Here is a 22574-nt window from a genome sequence, read left to right as displayed (position 1 = left end):
CCTTAAGCCATTTTGCAACAACTTTGGAAGTATGCTTGGGGTCATTGTCGATTTGGAAGACCCATTTGCGACCAAGCTTTAACTTCCTGACTAATGTCTTGAGATGTTGCTTCAATATATCCACATTATTTTCCTCCCTCATGATGCCATCTATTTTGTGAAGTGCACCAGTCCCTCCTGCAGCAAAGCACCCCCACAACATGATGCTGCCACCCCCGTGCTTCACGGTTGGGATGGTGTTCTTCGGCTTGCAAGCCTCCCCCTTTTTCCTCCAAAGATAATGGTCATTATGGCCAAACAGTTCTATTTTTGTTTCATCAGACCAGAGGACATTTCTCCAAAAAGTACAATCTTTGTCCCCATGTGCAGTTGCAAACCGTAGTCTGGCTTTTTTTATGTAGGTTTTGGAGCAGTGGCTTCTTCCTTGCTGAGCGGCCTTTCAGGTTTTGTCGATATAGGACTCAATTTTACTGTGGATATAGATACTTTTGTACCCGTTTCCTCCAGCATCTTCACAAGGTCCTTTGTTGTTCTGGGATTGATTTGCACTTTTCGCACCAATGTTCGTTCATCTGTAGGAGACAGAACAAGTCTCCTTCCTGAGGGGTATGACGGCTGTGTGGTCCCATTGTTTATATTTGCGAACTATTGTTTGTACAGATCAATGTGGTACCTTCAGGCGTTTCGAAATTGCTCTCAATGATGGACCAGACTTGTGGTCTACAATTTTGTTTCTGAGGATTTCGTTAGATTTTCCCATGATGTCAAGTAAAGAGGTACTGAGTTTGAAGATAGGCCTTGAAATACATCCACAGGTACACCTCCAATTGACTCAATATGTTAACTAGCCTATCAGAAGCTTCTAAAGCCATGATGTCATTTTCCAAGCTGTTTAAAGGCATAGTCAACTTAGTGTATGTAAACGTCTGACCCACTGGAATTGTGATACAATGACTTATAAGTGAAATAATCTGTCTGTAAACAATTGTTGGAAAAATGACTTGTGTCTTGCACAAAGTAGATGTCCTAACCCACTTGCCAAAACTATAGTTTGTTAACAAGAAATGTGTGGAGTGGTTGAAAAACTATTTTTAATGACTCCAACCTAAGTGTATGTAAACTTCTGACTTCAACTGTATGTTGGTCCGTTCTACTGATTTCTGGGCACCCTCAAGGATTGTGTTTGAATTTTGTGGTTCAACTAATATGATGTCACAAAACTACCCAGAAGTTGTGAAATTTTTTACTTGACTAAGTGTTTGAATTTTGTGGTTCAACTAATATGATGTCACAAAACTACCCAGAAGTTGTGAAATGTTTTACTTGACTAAAATGCTGAGAAATGCATTGAACTACGAACTGTCCATTCTACTTGTTCTAACTCTATAATTAAAAGTATTATGGGTTAGCCCAAGTCAAGAACAGCTGGTGTAAAAAGTGACACACGGCACAATTGAGTCATAGCCAATGGCTAAGAGATATTGAGTATTAAAACAGCATTTTCCAGTTCCAGGTGCTTTCTGCAAAGTGTACTGTACAGATTAATTTCATGAGCCAAACAAGTGTTCTGCAAAGAACACCACACATACAAAGATGAAATGATAGAAAGAAGAACACTCACTGATAGACATTCAGAACATCTAGTGCGTACAGTACCAGTCAAAAGTTTGGACACACCTACTCTTTCTAGGGTTTCTTCATTTTTACTATTTTCTACATTGTAGAATAAATGAAGACATCAAAACTATGAAATAACACACATGGAATCATGTAGTAACCAAAAAGTGTTAATATAAAATATTTTAGATTATATTATTTTAGATTCTTCGAAGTAGCCACCCTCAGCCTTGACAGCTTTGCACACTCTTGGCATTATCTCAACCAGCTTCATGAGGTAGTCACCTAGAATGCATTTCAATTAACAGGTGTGCCTTGTTAAAAGTTAATTTGTGTTATTTATTTTTAATGTGTTTGAGCCAATCAGTTGTGTTGTGACAAGGTAGGGTGGTATACAGAAGATAGCCCTTTTTGGTACAAACCAAGTCCATATTATGGCAAGAACAGCTCAAATAAGCAAAGAGAAACAACAGTCCATCATTACTTTAAGACATGCAGGTCAGTCAATCTGGAAAAGTGCAAGAACTTCAAGTGCAGTCGCAAAAACCATGAAGCGCTATGATGAAACTGCCTCTCATGAGGACCGCCACAGGAAAGGAAGACCCATAGTTAGCTCTACTGCAGAGGTGACACTGTCAGTGATTTATTTTGAATTCAAGGCACACTTAACCAGCATGGCTACCACAATATTCTGCAGCGACACACCATCCCATCTGGTTTGCTCTTAGTGGGACGATCTGTTTTTCAGGACTATGACACAACACAACTCCATGCTGTGTAAGGGCATCAGACGACCTGCCTCCACAATCACCCGACCCCAACCGAATTGAGATGGTTTGGGATGAGTTGGATTGCAGAGTGAAGGAAAAGCAGCTAACAAGTGCTCAGAATATGTGGCAACTCCTTCAAGACTGTTGGAAAAGCATTCCAGGTGAATCAGTTTGAGAGAATGCCAAGAATGTGCAAAGCTGTCATCAAAGCAAAGTGTGAAAATATATTTTGATTTATTTAACACTTTTTTTTGGTTACTACATGATTCAATGTGTTATTCCATAGTTTTGATGTCTTCATTTATTCTACAATGTAGAAAATAGTCAAAAATAAAGAATCACCCTTGAGTGAGTAGGTGTGTCCAAACTTTTGACAGGTACTGTACATTAGAACATGATTCACCACATCTTACATTGGCCTTCCCATCTGGGTATTAAAACCATGTATAACAATTTATTCCCATCTTTCACTTTGGATACAAAACATCAATACCACTCCCTCCATTTTCCCCACCTCACATAGTCTGGGTTGAATTACCTTATTGTAGCCTTTTGAGAAACAACATAAGGGATTCCTACTTTGATACGTCCAATAAACATGTGGATAAGTCTTATATGGGTCATTTGTTAAAAGGTACCATGAATGTGGTCATCCTAGAGATGATCCAAAATATTTCAAATCTAGCATTCCTAATGGTTAAAACTTAATAAAAACAAAAAAATGTATCTAGTATTCCTCATCACATTTTCAGAGAATTTATAACATTTATTGGGAAAAAGAAACCAATTACATGGGGGGGATATATGATGTTAAATAGGTATTTCTTTAAATATTTCTGTACACCTTTGCATAACCATGAGCTCGTGATGAGTTCTGTTTTGGGTACATTAGATCAACAGTCACAGTTTGTTTCATTCCTTTCTCATTTGAGGTAATGCATTGGGTAGATTTTTGTTTTGCTTTCTTTTCTACACAATGAACGCAGTATATTACAGTGTATGACGTTATATATCTACTTGCTCAATTCATCGTTTGAGGTCTAGCTTGGCCATAGAAAAATCATCTTAAAATCTGAGGTTTGTTTCCTGTTAAAATACTTTCAACTAAGCCCTCCTCGACTATTCATTTATTTATGCATGACCGTCTTCAGACAGCTATGTTAGCGTTTGATATTGAATTACATTCATTCAAGTATTGCACTGCCTGACCCGGTACTGGTAGCTGTAAGGTTTATCACGCCATTGGTGGCACAGGTTTACTTTGTGTCCAAAAAAATATTATAAAATCACAGTGACCAAACAACTTTTACGTAAGAGCCACGGACAGTTTCTGTACAACGTGTTGAATAAATCTGTTTCGATATGCATTACTGGCAAGACAATAACTTTGTGGTTATAAGAAGTACCAGCTAAGTTCTGCTGTACATGGCAATGCACCACCAATAACCTAGCAGCAGGGACCACCATTTGCACTAAGCATGAATTTCAAAAAGCAGAGACGAGCAGACTGACTTACTGCACTGTAAACACAAGGGCCTGGGACAGTTTTGCCATGAGGTACATGAACATACTGTGCATTTGGAAAGTATTCAGACCCCTTGACTTAATCCACATTTTATTACATTACAGGCTTTTTCTAAAATCTATTACATATTTTTTTCCTGATCAATCTACACACAATACTCCAAAATAACAAAGCAGAAACAGGTTTTTTGACATTTTTGCAAATGTATTAAAAATACAATTATTCAGACCCTTTGCTATGAGAGAGACTCGAAATTGAGATCAGGAGCATCCTGTTTCCATTGATCACCCTTGATGTTTCTACAACTTGATTGAAGCTCACCTGTAGTAAATTCAATTGACTGGACATGATTTAGAAAGGCACATACCTGTCTTCACAAGGTCTCACAGTTGACAGTGCATATCAGAGCAAAAACCAAGCCATGAGGTCAAAGGAATTGTCCATAGAGCTCCGAGACAGGATTGTGTCAAGACACCGATCTGTGGAAGGGTACCAAAACATTTCTGCATCATTGAAGGTCCCCAAGAACACAGTGGCTTCCATCATTCTTAAATGGAAGAAGTTTGGAACCACCAAGACTTTTCTTAGAGCTGGCCGCCCGGCCAAACTGAGCAATCGTGGGAGAAGGGCTTTGGTCAGGGAGGTGACCAAGAACCCGATATCACTGACAGAGCTCCAGAGTTCCTTTGTGGAGATGGGTGAACCTTCCAGAAGAACAACCATCTCTGCAGCACTCCACCAATCAGGATTTATGGTAGAGTGGCCAGAGAGAAGTCACTCCTCAGTAAAAGACACATGACAGCCCGCTTGGATTTGGCCAAAAGGCACCTATAGACTCTCAAACCATGAGAAACCAGCTTCTCTGTTCTGATGAAACCAAGATTGAAGTCTTTGGCCTGAATGCCAAGCGTCACATCTGGAGGAAACCTGGCACCATCTCTTCAGTGAAGCATGGTGGTGGCAGCATCATGATGTGGGGAGTTTTTTCAGCGGCAGGAACTGGGAGACTTGTCAGAATCGAGGTAAAGATGAACGGAGAAAAGTACAGAGAACCTTGATTCAAACCTGCTCCAGGGTGCTCAGGACCTCAGACTGGGGTGAAGGTTCACCTTCCAACAGGACAACGACGTTATGCAGACAGCCAAGACAATGCAGGAGTGGCTTTGGGATAAGTCTCTGAGTGGCCCAGTCGGAGCCCGGACCCAATAGAACTCTCTGGAGAGACCTGAAAATAGCTTTGCAGCAACACTTTCCATCCAACCTGACAGAGTTTAAGAGAATCTGCAGAGAAGAATGGGAGAATCTCCCCAAATACAGGTGTGCCAAGCTTGTAGCATCATACCCAAGAAGACTCGAGGCTGTAATCACTGCCAAAGGTTCACACAAAGTACTGAGTAAAGGGTTTGAATACTTATGTAAATGTACTATTTTTTATTTTATACATTTGCTAACATAAAAAATAAAACGTTTTTGCTTTGTCATTATGGGGTATTGTGTGTCGATTGAGGAAGATAAAAATATTTAATCAATTTTAGAATACGACTGTAATGTATCAGAATTAGAAAAAAAAGTCTAGGGGTCTGAATACTTTCCCAATGCACTGTAGTTTGGAGCAGCCAGCCATGTTAGAGACCGGAGCAGGAAATGACCCCTAGAGGGCCCAGACATTCTACATAGTGTTGTGCTATGATACCAGAGGTTTGATATGTGATTTTCATCCACCAATAAAAAGTGAAATAATGTAGGTTTCACACAGTCCTCAATAAAACATTTTGCCATCCATTAAGAAAAGTCCATTGAAATTGAACAGACCAAAGATAAATGCTACCAATTAAACAATAACCTCTTTCTGACCACATGATTCAGGATTGTCACACTGAAATTCGAGGAATGAGGGAAATGCCCAAGCAAGCATAACTAAATAGTTTGGCAATAGTTTTTTTCTTGAGATGAACATAACTTGTCACGGTAAGGGACAGGATTAGTTAACATTCAATACAACTACTACTAAAGTGCCATTCTACAGAGGCCCCTGACAGGAAATGAAGCAGCTTGGAAAACCAGAGGCTCGACCCCCAAGAGCCCCACTCCACAACATTTACAATAGAAACCTGGAAATCCCCTATAGAAGTTATTATGGCGACGTACATTACAACCAGTTCATAGGACCCCACTCAACAAACATTGTTTTAAATTTGCCATGGCAAGCGACACCCCATCAGCACGACAATCGAACCATCAGCTTATAACACAGTTACATGGGGATAAGTACTGTCTGACAGGAGCGGCAGAGGAGCAGGAGCAGAACAACTTCAAACATACCACATCTGTTATCCGTATGATGAATTGTTTCAATTCATTCTCTTGGCAGGTCCAACTAACACCAGTTTCACTTATTTCAGAGGTCATTTGTGTTCTAGGCCATGGATCAAATAGCCTTAGCATTCGCTCTATTCTTGTCTGGACTGGGTTTAGCCATAGTACACATTAGGAAACATTTTTGTAGTTTCTCTTCTCCCATTCAAACAACTGAGAAGTGGAGAATACTGTCTGTAAGGGGTACTTAGTGTTAGAGAGGTATAAATAAGTGCTATATGTTTACTTTAATGACCCCAGCAGCTCAGATTTGCATCTCTTGGTTAAAACAGTAACCCTCCCCATCCCACCACACACTATAATGCCTCCAGCACTGTCTGACTGGCTTTAGATAAAACAGACAAGCTCACTTTATTAACACATGAAGATGAACTCAGATCACAACAATTGCTAGCGGCATTCTGTCCAAACACTTATTTGATGAGATCCACCATCATTTAATGTTCTAAAGAGGAGAGATATCACTCATTTGTTTGTTCTGACATTGCCAACCCATAAAAAGCTTAATATGAGATAAACATGCTGTAGTTGCAAGTGACAGGAGAGAGTAGGAACATAAGGGGATGCATTTCATTCATAGAACAGACACTAGATTTCTAACGGCAGAAATGGGATAATGTGCAGAAATATCACTGCGTGAATTGAATTTCTGAGTTTAAGGTAATTTTTGTGACATAATTGAATATATATTTATGAGAATACTCATTTTTCTACACAAGCCTTTAGGGCTAAAAAAGTACAGTATTGTAAAGCACTAGTATAGTCTGTACCTAGAGGTACTTTGCATGCATCGCTATGAGCGTTACGAGACCACACTAAAACAGTCATAATGCCTCACTCATATTTAAATCAACTAAAGATAAACACTAAGGACTTTTTAAAAGTAAATTTTTTTTAATGAATAGCTATGGCAACTGTTATGAGGCATGATGGCAGAGAAAATAAGGAGCTCATAAGCTTTCCATAGGATACATTTAAAGTATTTTTGGTAAACTTTGGGTCTTTGCTTTATTTACAATTTAAAATATTGTTCTGAGTAAAGTCATGTATCTATTTAGTCCTCAACATAATCGCATTGGACCACAATATATATTCTAAAAAAATATTGTAACTTTAAAACATTTCTGTTTTTAATCTCAATAGAGAAGTTTTATTAAAACTACGAAAGTGAGGAAGAGGATGAAACAAACTGTGACATGACCAGCAGCATCAGCTACACAGACAACCACGGTCCCAAAAAGACACACAGCCCCTGGGAAGAAGAACATCTGTGAAAAGATCAGCCATTAAGCGTGTTTAGGTTCTTTTTTTCATAGAGTACTAGAAAAAAAGGTATATTCAAAGCTACAAATAACAGACTATGCTTTTAATTTCATGCATCATATAAAATATTCGTTATTTTTCTTTTTTTCTCCATATATTTACATATTATTTTTTGTTCTGTACAATAAAAGTTCAATCCACATGACATTCTTAAAAATATTTTCTGACCCATAATTACTTTGACATGAAAAACAATATGAGAAAACCAGAACACAAACGAGGCGTCTGTCTGCTCTCTGTAGGACTTCCTTGAAGCCTTGATTGAAGCTCCAGACTGGATCGTCCTTCATAAATAAAATCTGTGAGGGTGACGGGAGCACACACTGAACACACAACAAGAGGGCAGGGTAGGGGACAAGCACTGGCCCCTGTCACAGTGGTGAGGGGACCTCGACAGAGTGGAGGTCTCTGTGGGAAAGAGTTCTAAGCATGGCCATGAAGCGGAGCAACTCCGTGCTCACTGTGAGCACAGCATTGTTTTCTACCTGACGCGCCAGTGGCTCATGAGTTCAGTGCAGGCAGCCAGAGATCCATCTATTGATCCATCCATCACAAACTCTACAGACCAAGTTGAAGCAGGGTAGTCTTAGAGCCATAGTCTCAATACTGCTTTTCTCAACCGACCTCTTCACCCCATCACACAGACAAATAGATTTGGTTCAGTCCATATGTCTGATCGGACGTTGCCAGGTTACTGGGGCTGTGTGCTGGAGCGGCCTGACATGCCATCTGCCCTGTGAGAGACCAGCTGCTGCTCCTGTTGCTGCTGTTGTTGGAGTTGTTGTTGCTGTTGTTGTTGCTGCTGCTGGAGTTGTTGCTGCTGCTGCTGATGTTGCTGTTGTAGCTGCTGCTGCTGCTGGTGTTGTGTGCTGGCGAAGGCTCCTTGCTGCTGCAGTGGGAACGCTGTTTGCAGGATCAACTGGGTGGACTGGTTTCCATGGAGCAGCCGAGGGCCCTAGATAGGAAGAAAAGAGAGGTGAGTGGCTGGTCAGAATAGGGACAAGTACCGGATCTACCTTTAGAAACGTTACTCTCTGGTGGTCACCTCACCTGGAGGAACTGTGTTTGTTGCTGGGCCAGCCCTTGCTGTGTGGCTTCGGCCTGAGACTGAGCCTGCTGCTCCTGCTGCTGAGGCTGCTGCTGGGCAATGCTGATGGTCTGAGTCTGGCCCTGCTGAGGAGCAAATGCTGTTACCACCTGGCCCATGAACATGGTTGTAGGGACCATCACCGCTCCACACGCCATCGGCCCAGTCACCAGCTTAGTCAGCAACTGAGAGCCAGCAGGGAACCTGAGAGAGATGAGGGAGTGAGGTTGGTAATGAATGAGCAACATATTTTTTTTTAAACAGACACATGAAAATGTAAGCAAATCCTGTGGATAATCAGCATATTTCTCAGTAACATCAGCCACTGAGTGTGGCGCATACTGAGTGAGAGGAGAACATACCCTGTTGGTGGCATCGTGTACCTGATCTGTCCCGAGCGGTCCTGGGCAAAGTTTGCCATGGCAGCTGTGTTGTTGCTGCTGTTCTGGGCCAGGCTGGTAGCGATCTGGACCACATTGGCCTGGTTGGGCTGAGAGATCATCATGGTGTTGTATAGGGAAGCCGGCAGGGCACTCTGCTGGGGCGGCAGAGAGTGAGTGGACCGCACAGAAGACTGTGAGAGGACAGAGCTGGTGTCTCGTAACAGGTTCTGTTGTTGTGGCTGGGACTGCTGCTGGGGTTGTTGTTGGACCGTGTGTTGCTGTGGAGTGCTGCCCTGCAGACTGCCTGCAGACACCACTTGGCCATGCATGGTGAGAGCACCCCCTGGCTGCATGGTGGTCCCGTGTGCCAGCTGCACAGAGCCCAGGCTCAGCCCACTTGTACCCGGCTGGAGAAACATCTGCACCAGAGCAAATACCACAGAGTAAGACGAATCTCCTTTCATAGACAAACACAGGCATAATGACAGATACATGCATCCATGCAAATGTGCAGACCTTTTGGTTCAAGTACTCACACAGTTCTACCTAAGAGGGCAGGTGGTTAGTATATGAGGCCCAATAGCGCTATTCCCCAGACAGACAGTAGGGGGCAGTGCTCACCTGTAGGCCATGGCCCTGCACCTTGTTGAGCTCTTCCTGGATCTGCCTGAGCTCCTGCTGCTGCCTCTGGATGTTGGCCTCGATCATCCTGGTCCTCTGCTCCAGCTGATCCTTCAGGTGCTGCATTGCATCCAGCTGGGTGGAAAACTGTACCATGGGCTAACAAAGTTACCTGTCTTTCAAAGATAATTTGTAAAAATCCAAATAACTTCATAGAGCTTCATTGTAAAGGGTTTAAACACTGTTTCCCATGCTTGTTCAATGAACCATAAACAATTAACAAACATGCACCTGTGGAACAGTCGTTAAGACACTAACAGCTTACAGACGGTAGGCAACTAAGGTCACAGTTATGAAAACCTAGGACACTAAAGAGGCCTATCGACTGACTCTGAAAAACACCAAAAGAAAGATGCCCAGGGTCCCTGCTCATCATGCCTTAGGCATGCTGCAAGGAGGCATGAGGACTGCAGATGTAGCCGATGCTAAATAAATTGCAATGTCCGTACTGTGAGACACCTAAGACAGTGCTACAGGGAGACAGGACGGACAGCTGATCATCCTCGCAGTGGCAGAACCACGTGTAACAACACCTGCACATGATCGGTACATCCCGAACATCACACCTGCGGGACAGGTACAGGATGGCAACAACAACTGCCCGAGTTACACCAGGAACACACAATCCCTCCATCAGTGCTCAGACTGTTTGCAATAGGCTGAGAGAGGCTGGACTGAGGGCTTGTAGGCCTGTTGTAAGGCAGGTCCTCACCAGACATCACCGACAACAATGTCGCCTATGGGCACAAACCCACCATCACTGGCCCAGATAGGACTGGCAAAAAATGCTCTTCACTGGCGAGTCGCGGTTTTGTCTCACCAGGGGTGATGGTCGGAATCGTGTTTATCGTTAAAGGAATGTGTGTAACACCGAGGCCTGTACTCTGGAGCGGGATCGATTTGGAGGTGGAGGGTCCGTTGTGGTCTGGGGCGGTGTGTCACAGCATCATCGGACTGAGCTTGTTGTCATTGCAGACATTCTCAACGCTGTGCGTTACAGGGAAGACATCCTCCTCCCTCATGTGGTACATTTCCTGCAGGCTCATACTGATATGACCCTCCAGCATGACAATGCCACCAACCACACTGCTCATTATGTGCGTGATTTCCTGCAAGACAGAAATGTCAGTGTTCTGCCATGGCCAGCGAAGAGCCCGGATCTCAATCCCATTGAGCACGTCTGGGACCTGTTGGATCGGACGGTGAGGGCTAGGGCCATTCCCCCCAGAAATGTCTGGGAACTTGCAGTTGCCTTGGTGGAAGAGTGGGGTAACATCTCACAGCAAGACCTGGCAAATCTGGTGCAGACCATGAGGAGGAGATGCACTGCAGTACTTAATGCCACACCAGATACTGGTGGCCACACCAGATACTGACTGTTACTTTTGACCCCCCTCCCCCTTTGTTCAGGGACACATTATTCAATTTCTGTTAGTGACAGTTTATGTCTCAGTTGTTGAATCTTGTTATGTTCATACAAGCATTTACACATGTTAAGTTTGCGGAAAATAAACGCAGTTGACAGTGAGAGGACGTTTGTTGTTGTTGTTGAGTTTCTGTGTCACTGACTCTAGCAAAAGAAACTGCCAAATTACAATCACGAGGAAGATTTCTCACCTGGACACTGGGCTGGATCTGAAGCTGCTGCTGTTCAGGTGGTGGTTGCTGCTGTTGCAGTTGTTGTTGCTGCTGCTGCGGTTGTTGTTGTGGAACCATGGATGGGGTCATGTTCTGCCCTGTGTTCTGGGTGTGCTGGGAGCTCATCGATTGCTGTTGGATACAAGCACAGGAACTACATTAGGAACCAAATCACTATCAAATATAGAGAGAGGCTTGACCGCAAGCTGAAAGAAACCCACTCTGACCTGACTGCTGATGGATGATCTTCGCTGTGATGTCATCTCAATAGCAGAGACGGACTGGCATCCCGGTGTACCTCTGTCTGTCTTAAGCTTAGGTGCTGAGAAGGAAAAAACAAACACCTTACTCTTAGGATCAAAGAAGCTCTCAGGACAGATGACATCATATCAGACAAGATGGATGTAGTAACGTCATGTGGTCAGCTCTTACAGGCTGGGTTGGAGATGGCAGTGTGGGACGAAGACTTGCGGGAGCTGTGTGAGGAGGCCGAGGGCGTCCGGCTGCGGTCAAAGCCCTCTAGGGCCTCCTTCAGACTGGAGGTGTTGAGCTGGTGTTGAGACTCAGAACCAGAGTCCTGAGACTGCTGTGAGGTGAGAGAGCAGAGAGAACAGTCAGTAGTACTGGGATTGAAGGACGCATTCAAAACCCATAACCCCACTGTTTGCTCACCAAATATGTTTTAACATCCTCCTTGTTGTCTGAGCACTTAACCATGTCTTACTCCAGTGAGAGTCACAGACAGTGAGACATCGTATCCCTTAAGCTGAACAAGACCTCATTAACCAAACTCAGCCATCTCTTTATTCCCGCTCAGTGATTTCTTATGTTCAGTGGTGAGCAAGTTCTCACATTGGTCTTATAAGTGTCTCACCTTATCTACTGCAGAGATCTCTGGCGGTGACTCCTCAACAATCCCCAGCTCTCTGCGCTGTTCAGCCCTCACCTCAGCATAGCTGCTCCACAAGAGAGGGACAGTGTTGAACATCATGCCCGATGGTGGTGCATGTGATAGTGTTTAGGATGTCAATGCAATACTGCTGGTTATATGTAGTATGACTGACACATTGATACTTGTTGCGAGATATGCATATGAATATCCTTTTTAGTGATTAGTCGATCTTCACCTGACGACAGTGTGCGTGCAGACGATGAACTCGGGCCTGGAGTTCCACTGGTGGTAGGTGATGTAGTAATGGGTCTGGAGCCAGATCCACTGTTGACCTTTGGTGAGAAACCTGTAGTAGCACGATTTCCCCTTCCCATACTGCATTACTGCAGAATGCAGCAAGAGAGAGAGAGAGGAGAGAGATGATGTCACAGATCTGTACATGGGACAGTAAAACACAAACACACTCATAAAATGTGCACTTACAAAATACACAAATGCGACAAAAAAAATGACTCACAGTGTTCGTGGCATTTGGCCAGTGTCTCCAGGTCATCAACGTGGTAGTAGTCATATCCAGATGTACCCAGAACCTCAAACGGCAGGTAACCTATTATGGGCGGAGCCCTGGGGAGATAAACAAGCAATGTTCTTAATGTGACAGCATAACCCATTTAAATACAATGATATACAGTTTCTCAGCCTTTTAAGCAGTAATAACACATTAAAACCCCATACAAAGCATTGTATTAACCTCTGGACATAGTGTCTACAAAAGTCCATATAATATAGGTTTTCAGTAGCAGTGAAACACTAAGTACTCCATCTAGTGCTGTTGCTCCTAAACGATTGAGACTCAGAGCTGTCTCCTCTAGAGAGCAACCGACTGACTGGCCCAGATATAGAACATAGCAGCCAGCTAACAGAGTTGACCCAAACACACTCTCACTGGGACTTGTGTTCTGACTGATGTGCTGAGTCTCACACAGCTAGAGGCTAACTCTCTCTTGCATGACATAGGCAAGTAAGCACACACACAGACATGGATATAGACAGCACACATTACCTGTGGTCCAAGAAGAGGAACTTCCATTCTAAGCTGTGTCTAGAGGTGAATTCTTCATTGGGTTCTTCAACAGTGCACATCTCCTGTGGGGTGAATTAAGAAAAACTAGATGTTTACATCTCATACGAAGAAAATAATTTACAGTGCTCCTACTAAGAACACGTTACAGTACAACATTAGACATATTTGGTTACCTAGCTACCGAAATATGCAGTTTGTGATATATAAGTCTATAGAATTCCAATTGTCTTACCTTGATAAACTGTGGTTTGGCTAATCTCACAGTTGCTATAAAACAGACTCGGTCCTCAAAAGCTGGCCGGAGTGACCGCTGGATCACCCCTTCCAAGCCATTTCGAGTTGAGTTAGGCACTATAGGAGAAAGGGAAAATTAGTCAGTGTTGCCTTTTGGTCGGTCTAAGTGCATTTATGGTCACAAACCAAATACAGACCAGCTACTTGTGTACTACATTCAAAGTCTAATTTTTCCTAAATCAATATAATGAAAACTTACCATTATTCAGGGACTTGAAGTTTCCGATGAACTTAACATACTCATACACAGGAGGCTCTTTGGGGTCGATCGTCCCTCGGAGCATGTGGCAACAGAATTCTAACTGGTTTTTCGCTGAAAACAAATTAAATCATACAATAAAGCAGAGTACAATTTGATTGACTTGGTTTAAATAAACTCATCTAGTTCTGAAACAAATCATTTACTCATGGCATGCTGTGGCCAAAACTTGACATAGGCCATTAAGACCATGAACATGATAGAAACTACTAGACAATACTGAAACAGCTCCAGTACTTACTCTTGAGATACTCGGGCGTTAGCGTCTCTCCCTCCAGTATGTGAGACGACAGGGCTTTATACACGTCTGAATGTTCCCCCAGGGGCAGGAAGTTCAACAGGTTCTGATCCACCAGGTCAGACTAAAACCAACACACACATGTATGTCATCCTTGGTCATGGATGTCAACCTTACATACTGTAGGCATTAACTCATGTATATGTATGGAGTGAATACTCACAGGAAGATGTTCCAGTAGAGATGTAACACTCTCTGAGACATAGATTATGTTCCCATCTGTCATAATTGCTAGGAAGAAGCCGTCTAATGCCTAGCAGATACAAAACAGTGTGTTAAAACACCATCTACTTGCAAAATAGAATGTGAGAAAGTGAACTATGTAGAAAACAGGTACCATTGCGCTCAACCTTGAACTTGAATAGTCCTTGGTGCGTTAAACCAAAAAGGGTGGGGGGGTTTTCTTGCTTACACAGCAGGCAGGGAAAAAAATTCACAGACGTTTCGTTGTCAACCTTCTTCAGTTAACTACAAAAACAGTACAGAATGTTGCTACTGATATCCTTGGACTGACATCCTTTCTTTCAGGATACTTCTTAGTGAAAGGATGTGCAAACTACTGTACTTTAGTGTGTCAAGTGCCACTGACCTCCAGCATCAGCTGTGTGAACTCTTCGTTACTAAGAAAAGGAGGTTTCCAGTCCTGTCGGATCTCACTCGACTCTGACTGCGCAGCTATTTCTGACAGAAACACAGATGGGGGAGTAACTGATGTTAAATACTCAGACAGCTTGGTAAAAACACAGAAATGTTCCTATTCTTCCAGACATGTTGATATCCGAGGCCTAGGGGGAGAGGTCTTTACCTTTATGCTTGCGTAGGAAGTCGATGCTCTTCTGTAAGATGGTGGACTTGTCCATCTTTCGGGTGTTGCCTGGCAGCATGGTACCCAGCTCCTTGATGAGGACATTGAACTGGTCTCTGCGTTTCTTCTCAGACTTGTTACGGGACACTCTGGAGGGTTGGACATGAGAAACAAGAATACACATACTAAGATTCTAACAAAAAAAACACAATGATTACATGCAACATTCGCACTGAGCTAAAGGGTAGAGCTGCCACTTTCAAGGAGCGGGACACTAACCCGGAAGCTTATAAGAAATCCTGCTATGCCCTCCGATGAACCATCAAACAGGCAAAGCATCAATACAGGACTAAGATCGAATCGTACTACACTGGCTCGTCGGATGTGGCAGGGCTTGCAAACTATTACAGACTACAAAGGGAAGCACAGTCGAGAGCTGCCCAGTGACACGAGCCTACCAGACGAGCAAAATAACTTCTTTGCTCGCGTCGAGGCAAGTAACACTGAAACATGCATGAGAGCATCAGCTGTTCCGGACGACTGTGTGATCATGCTCCCCGCAGCCGATGTGAGTAAGACCTTAAAAAAGGTCAACATTCACAAGGCCGCAGGGCCAGGCGGATTACCAGGATGTGTACTCCGAGGATGCGCAGGCCAACTGGCAAGTGTCTTTACTGGCATTTTCAACCTCTCCCTGTCTGAGTATATAATACCAACATGTTTCAAGCAGACCACCATTGTCCCTTAGCAACATCTCAAAGCCTCAAAGCTCATCACTAAGCTAAGGACCCTGGGACTAAACACCTCCCTCTGCAACTGGATCCTGGACTTCTTGACGGGCCGTCCCCACGTGGTAAGGGTAGGTAACAACACAGCCGCCATGCTGATCATCAACACTTGGGCCCCTCAGGGGGTGTGCTAAGCCCCCTCCTGTACTCCCTGTTCACTCATGACGGCATGGTCAGGCAAGACTCCAACACCATCATTAAGTTTGCTGATGAAACAACAGTGGTAGGCCTGATCACCGACCACAATCAGATAGCCTATAGGAAGGAGGTCAGAGACCTGACCGTGTGGTGCAAGGACAACAACCTCTCCAGTTGGCATGGGTCCTCAGATCCTCAAAAGGTTTTATAGCTGCACCATCGAGAGCATCCTGATGGGTCCTCTGCTACCACACATCTAGGTCCAAGATGCTCCTAAATAGCATCTACCCCCAAGCCGTAAGACTTCTGAACAGCTAATCTAATGGCTACCCATAAAGCTGCTGCTACTCTGTTATTATCTATCTATTATCATAGTCACTTTAATAACTCTACCTACATGTACATATTACCTCAACAGCAGTGCCACCGCAGATTGACATTGTACCGGTACCCCATGTATAAAGCCCCGCTACTGTTATATCCCGCTGCTCTTTAATTATTTGTTATTCTTTTCTATTACTTCTTTCTTTAGGTATTTTGCATTGATGGTTCAAGGCTTGTAAGTAAGCATTTCACTGTAAGGTCTGTGTGACAAATAAAATGTGATTTGATTTGATCAAACTAAGCCTACGTACAGAGTTGTCTTTAATGTTTCGCTTGAGCTCATAAAGACCTCACCGTTTTGCTTTGTCCTTTTCATCTTCTTCCATTAACCCATCAAAGATACTGCTGGCGTCATCCCTGAAAAACAAACAACCAACCATTTTTATTTCAGGCCAAAACGCTGGTGCAGATAGCATTGGTCAGACTGCTACCCCAGCCCGGTCCGTAGAGGGCAGTGCGAAGCATAGTCTAAATTTAGACAGAGCCCATGCTCAATGACTCAGCTGGAATTGAGGCAGAATGACCAGGAATGCAACTCATTTGCCTTGGAAGGCAGAACCTTTTGCTTACTCAGCAGACTAGGACTGACGTCACTAACATGTAGGTCAGATGGTCATTATTAGAACCTTGACAAGTGGCATAGCTAATGTTCTGCCTGCAGTTAGAAAATAATAATCCTGAAGTAGTGTCAGCATGGATGTGACCTATTGTAGCCTATGGTGTTGTGTATGTGCCAGTATGCATGTAACTGTGTGTATATAAGTGTGTACACCCAGTAAATGTCAATACACACCTTCAAGAACTAAATGAAAGTGCTCGTCTGTCTGTTTGCATGCGTGAATATTCAGGTGCACGTTCCTCAGGTCCAGGTGAGCGTTCACTGTGCTCCTCAGTCCTTCCAACCAGTTCTACATAGTTGTTATATACACTACATGACCAAAAGCATATGGACACCTGCTTGTCGCCCATCTCATTCCAAAATCATGGGCATTAATATAAAGTTGGTCCTCCCTTTGCTGCTATAACAGCCTCCACTCTTATGGGAAGGCTTTCCACTAGATGTTGAAACATTGCGGCAGGGATTTGCTTCCATTCAGCGACAGTAGCATTAGTGAGGTCGGGCACTGATGTTGGATGATTAGGCCTGGCTCGCAGTTGGCGTTCGGAATTCATCCCAAACGTGTTCGATGGGGTTGAGGTCAGGCCTCTTTGCAGGCCAGTCAAGTTCTTACAAACCAATCTCGACAAACCATTTCTGTATGGACCTCTGTTTGTGCATGGGGGCATTGTCATGCTGAAACAGGAAAGGGTCTTCCCAAACTGTTGCCACAAAGTTGAAAGGTCATAATTGTCTAGAATGTCAATGTATGCTGTAGGGTTAGGATTTCCCTTCATTGGAACTATTCCTCCTCCAAACTTTACAGTTGGCCCTATGCTTTGGGCAGGTAGCGTTCTCCTGGCATCTGCCAAACCCAGATTTGTCTGTTGGACTGCCAGATGGTGAAGCGTGATTCATCTTTCCGTAGAACGCGATTCCACTGCTCCAGAGTCCAATGGCGGCAAGCTTTACACCACTCCAGCTGACGCTTGGCATTGCGCATGGTGATCTTAGACTTGTGTGCGGCTGCTCGGCCATGGAAATCCATTTCATGAAGCTCCCGACTAACAGTTATTGTGTGGACATTGCTTCCAGAGGCAGTTCGGAACCCGGTAGTGAGTGAAGCAACAGTGGACAGATGATTTTTACACGCTATATGTTTCAGAACTTGTTGGTCTCGTTCTGTGAGCTTATGTGGCCTACCACATTGCGGCTGAGCCGTTGTTGCTCCTAGCTCTAGCAGGGCAGAAATTTGACGAATTGACTTGTTGGAAAGGTGGCATCCTATGAAGGTGCCACATTGAAAATCACTGGGGCGCTTCAGTAAGGACATTTGATTTACTATGTTTGTCTATGGAGATTGCATGGCTGTGTGCTTCATTTTATACACCGTTAGCAACGGGTGTGACTGAAATAGTTGAATCCGCTCATTTGAAGGGGTGCCCGCATACTTTCATGTGTGTGTGTATTTGTCAGTTTTTTCATACACTTCAGATTCAAACCACCCATGCTATCCCAATAATAAATTATTCGATTTTTCCATTGTGTCAATGATGGCAGATTGATTGACTTCCAAGTTTTTTCAAGATGAGAAGAGAATTGTCCAGCCCATTGCTTATCTCACTACACCCAGTGCTTGACTTGGGATGGAAGAATTGCAGGAGCTGTCTTTTTCCAAGTCGGTACATTATACTATGTTCACCGAAATTCACAAATTGCATTAGGCTATATAGACCTCTATACTTTGAACCATATTTTCATGACTTATTGTAGCCTACATGAAAAAGTAAACATTATTGACACTGGAAATCTTTTGTCTAATCCCATGTAGATATACCAACTCCTGCCGTTGATCAAGGCATTTTGCCCCCACATAGAACTGAACTGTTAGTCACATGTTATCAACATGTGGTCAACCCTCCATCAGGAGAGCACCTGGGTGTGCAGGCTTGACTTTTTCAACATCACAACCAAATACTTTTGTCTTTATAAAATGATTTCTTCATTCAATAAATCAGGGATCAAATGGATAAGGTAGGCTACTTCAAAGCAAGATGTCTAAGTAGACGACGGACAGATCAAAAGCAAACGTTTGGACACCTACTCATTCAAGTTTTTTTTTTTGTAAAATAATAGTAAAGACATTAAAACTATGAAATAACACATGGAATCATGTAGTAACCAAAAAAAAGGTGTATTTGAGATTCTTCAAAGTAGCCACCCTTAGCCTTGATGGCAGCTTTGCATTCTCTCAACCAGCTTCATGAGGTAGTCATCTGGAATGCATTTCAATTAACAGGTGTACCTTGTTAAAAGTTCATGTGCAAAATTGATTTCCTTCTTAATGTGTTTGAGCCAATCAGATGTGTTGTGAAAAGGTAGGGGTGGTATACAGAAGATGGTCTTTTACCAAATAGGGCTATGTCCATATTATGGCAAGAACAGCTCAAATAAGCAAAGAGAAATGACAGTCCATCATTACTTTAAAAACATGCAGGGCAGTCAATACGGAAAATTTCAATAACTTTTAAAGTTTCTTCAAGTGCAGTTTTAAAAACCATCAAGCGCTATGATGAAACTGGCTCTCATGAGTACCGCCACAGGAAAGGAAGACCCAGAGTTACCTCTGCTGCAGAGGATAAGTTCAATAGTGTTACCAGCCTCAGAAATTGCAGCCCAAACAAATGCTTCACAGAGTTCAAGTCATTTCCTTATATGAACTCTAACTCAGTAAAATCTTTAAAATTGCGGCATGTTGTGTTGATATTTTTGTTCAGTATAGTTAGTCTGCAATTATTTTATACCTGCTACTGAAATGACGCACTCTCTCCCCTCGGGCAACGGCCCACTCACACTGGCACACACGCAGCATCAGACATTCACTGAAGGGCCATTCTGATAATGGCAAGATATGTGCTTTCATTAATTATATTAACAACAATTATGAAACTCATTTCCATGACTTTTCCTGACTACACAAACCCTTATTTGACCCTCACCTGGCACATTTTGAATCAGTGCAATCTCGAACAGCCTACTGTCACTCAAGGATTCACAGACTAACGGCAAATAAATTGAACAAACCGTAAATCAGGAAATGAATGCCCACTCTCCATTGCTATTCAATGAAGATCCCACCTTCATTCCACTTTGATCAACCTTTTTTTGCCAGGGTGTGTGAATCTGGGCCAGCAAAAGGCTACTTGTTAGAGTTTCCGGTATGCAATTCCCCAAAAATTGAAAGTGCCAGTATGGTGCTTCGGACAGCTTCGGCACAAGTCAAGCACTGAATACACACCCATAAGCATGTCTTAAAATATGCAGGCAGACAGATTAAAAGTACATTTACATTGTAATACTTCTGACAGCCAACTTTCTAGCGCTGTCCACAACTTCCAGACTTTATAACATTCCCAGAAAGCATGGATTATGGAGTCATTATTAGTTTTACACTTAAAGACATGACTCTGCAGTTGTGCTGTAGAATTTGTGAATTCTCTCATGTATAATAAATTCCATACATTAGTTTATACTGGATTAAGCCTATATTTTCATAAACTGTCATTTTGTTAGTTATGCTCCAACTTTCCCTCCATCTTGTGCCAACATCAGTTACTTTCCTATATCTTCCCTGTCATATGAACATACATTTCTGACTCAAATAAGATTCCCTCTAGGTTTCTCCCTCCAAGGTCTATTTTCACTGCACACTTCTCATTGAACAATAATTAATGGACCAATGGGGGCTGATCTGAGCGTATGACATTCTGTGGAATGACATATACTGGCATGCTTTTCTGTATGTGTGCATCTGTACCTAATTTTCCTTCATGCATTTCTGTGCATGCTGTGTGAGCATGAGAATAATGTGGTGCCGGTGTTTTTACCCCCGGGCTACTTCAAACAAATAAGCTCCAATTACACTCACCAATGCTATTTTTAGACAAGCCCATTAAAGTCAACAATGTAGAAACACAATAGTTTAATAGCAAACAACAAATACAGTAATGAAGAGTAAACAAGCATTTTACAACCATGTGCTGGGCGATATGGACCAAAAGTAATGTAAAATGTAACAATTTTGCTTGATAGTGATAAATACAACGATTGAGATATATATCTCTAACGTATTTATTTATAGATTTTTTTTAAATGGACAATTATGCCTACTTTCCATTAGTGGCAGTTTTTTGTTGTTGTGCCAAGACAAGTAACTGAGATGGTATAGCCTATGATAGAAAATGTAAATTATTTCCAGGGATATTTTGATGTGCAACCTGTCAAAATAGGATCCAGAATGATCAGATTTGTTGAGGTCTTCAGAGATGAATTTGCCCACGCCTATTGGCCTCGGCCACAGGTATCAAATTTATTCCATGGAGGGCTGAGATGTTTGCAGGTTCACATCCCTCCTTTGTACTTGATTGATGAATTATGGTCACTAATTAGTAAGGAACTCCCCACACCTGGTTGTCTAGAGCTTAATTGAAAGGGAAAAACTCAAACCCTGCAGACACTAGGCCCTCCATGGAATGAGTTTGACACCCCTGTTCTAGGTTGTTGTTCACCACGTGTGGAAGTGAGAACTCAAAACACTTAGCCATGTAGAGTTAGCAATCTAGCTATCAGAAAATGTAATGTCCAACAAAACTTTCCAGTACTAGGCTACTTGATGTAAGCATATTCAGCGCAAATGGTGCACTCCGCTCCGTGGGCACATCAAAACCATACTCTGGTTGTAAAGTGGTGGAAAACTCAATATTAAGAGGTGAGAAAAAAACAGTCTGTCCCGCAATTGCATTTGGAGCAATGGTCATATGCTTGTGCTTATTAGAAAGCATCCCTCCCTCCTCTGTGCGCACAGTGGGGAGAGGGAGCGATCAATGTTGGCCAAATAATCATCTTAGAACAAAAAAATATGTGCAGGAACGTTGTGTAGAAAAATTTAAAATTACCAACCTAAGCAAATTGCTCCGGTAAGAGGGCAATGTCGGTGTGGGTAATTTTGTGTTTATCATCCCAGCTCTATTGTACATCCCACACCAAGCCAAAGATATAGAAGTACAGTCAGGCTCTGGCGTATTATTTACCCGAATGGTGTTTGCTCTCATATGAGAATGGGACTCGGGAGATATGTGAACTGATATGGACGGAAAGAAGAACGTTCTTATTACATTCCCCTTCCTGGAGGTAGAGCTTTTTTATTTTTATTTATTTATTTCACCTTTATTTAACCAGGTAGGCTAGTTGAGAACAAGTTCTCATTTGCAACTGCGACCTGACCAAAATAAAGCATAGCAGTGTGAACAGACAACACAGAGTTACACATGGAGTAAACAATTAACAAGTCAATAACACAGTAGGAAAAAAAAAAAAAAAAAAATGGCCAGTCTATATACAATGTGTGCAAAAAAAAATTTTTGCAGATTAACACTGGAGTGATAAATGATCAGATGGTCATGTACAGGTAGAGATATTGGTGTGCAAAAGAGCAGAAAAGTAAATAAATAAAAAAACAGTATAAACACAGTATGGGGATGAGGTAGGTGAAAATGGGTGGGCTATTTACCAATAGACTATGTACAGCTGCAGCGATCGGTTAGCTGCTCAGATAGCAGATGTTTGAAGTTGGTG

General features: G+C 42.7%; 1 protein-coding gene across 9 annotated transcripts in view; it reads right to left on the bottom strand.

The window, feature by feature from the left end:
- Positions 1 to 6700: 6700 nt before the first annotated feature.
- The window catches only part of LOC123996813 (circadian locomoter output cycles protein kaput-like), a 51308-nt gene continuing 35434 nt past the window's right edge, over positions 6701 to 22574 (bottom strand). For 2 of the 9 annotated variants that reach the window (XM_046300543.1, XM_046300550.1), the window contains 19 exons: positions 16637 to 16699; positions 15033 to 15181; positions 14817 to 14908; positions 14565 to 14594; positions 14391 to 14480; positions 14171 to 14291; positions 13870 to 13983; positions 13609 to 13727; positions 13356 to 13438; positions 12810 to 12916; positions 12528 to 12675; positions 12275 to 12356; positions 11833 to 11986; positions 11628 to 11722; positions 11380 to 11532; positions 9703 to 9849; positions 9061 to 9500; positions 8662 to 8902; positions 6701 to 8566 (listed from right to left, as the gene is read on the bottom strand). In XM_046300543.1, coding sequence (XP_046156499.1) covers positions 8303 to 8566; positions 8662 to 8902; positions 9061 to 9500; positions 9703 to 9849; positions 11380 to 11532; positions 11628 to 11722; positions 11833 to 11986; positions 12275 to 12356; positions 12528 to 12675; positions 12810 to 12916; positions 13356 to 13438; positions 13609 to 13727; positions 13870 to 13983; positions 14171 to 14291; positions 14391 to 14480; positions 14565 to 14594; positions 14817 to 14908; positions 15033 to 15181; positions 16637 to 16699 — 2692 coding nt within the window. In that variant the 3' untranslated portion in view covers positions 6701 to 8302. Of the gene's footprint in view, positions 8567 to 8661; positions 8903 to 9060; positions 9501 to 9702; positions 9850 to 11379; positions 11533 to 11627; positions 11723 to 11832; positions 11987 to 12274; positions 12357 to 12527; positions 12676 to 12809; positions 12917 to 13355; positions 13439 to 13608; positions 13728 to 13869; positions 13984 to 14170; positions 14292 to 14390; positions 14481 to 14564; positions 14631 to 14816; positions 14909 to 15032; positions 15182 to 16636; positions 16700 to 22574 lie in introns of those variants that run through there. The other 7 variants (XM_046300545.1, XM_046300544.1, XM_046300546.1 and 4 more) reach the window with 7 other exon arrangements.

Source organism: Oncorhynchus gorbuscha, linkage group LG15, assembly GCF_021184085.1.
Source record: "Oncorhynchus gorbuscha isolate QuinsamMale2020 ecotype Even-year linkage group LG15, OgorEven_v1.0, whole genome shotgun sequence".
Lineage (NCBI taxonomy): Eukaryota > Metazoa > Chordata > Actinopteri > Salmoniformes > Salmonidae > Oncorhynchus > Oncorhynchus gorbuscha.
Note: the sequence above shows the minus strand (reverse complement) of the source record. Positions and strands in the feature narration are given on the sequence as shown.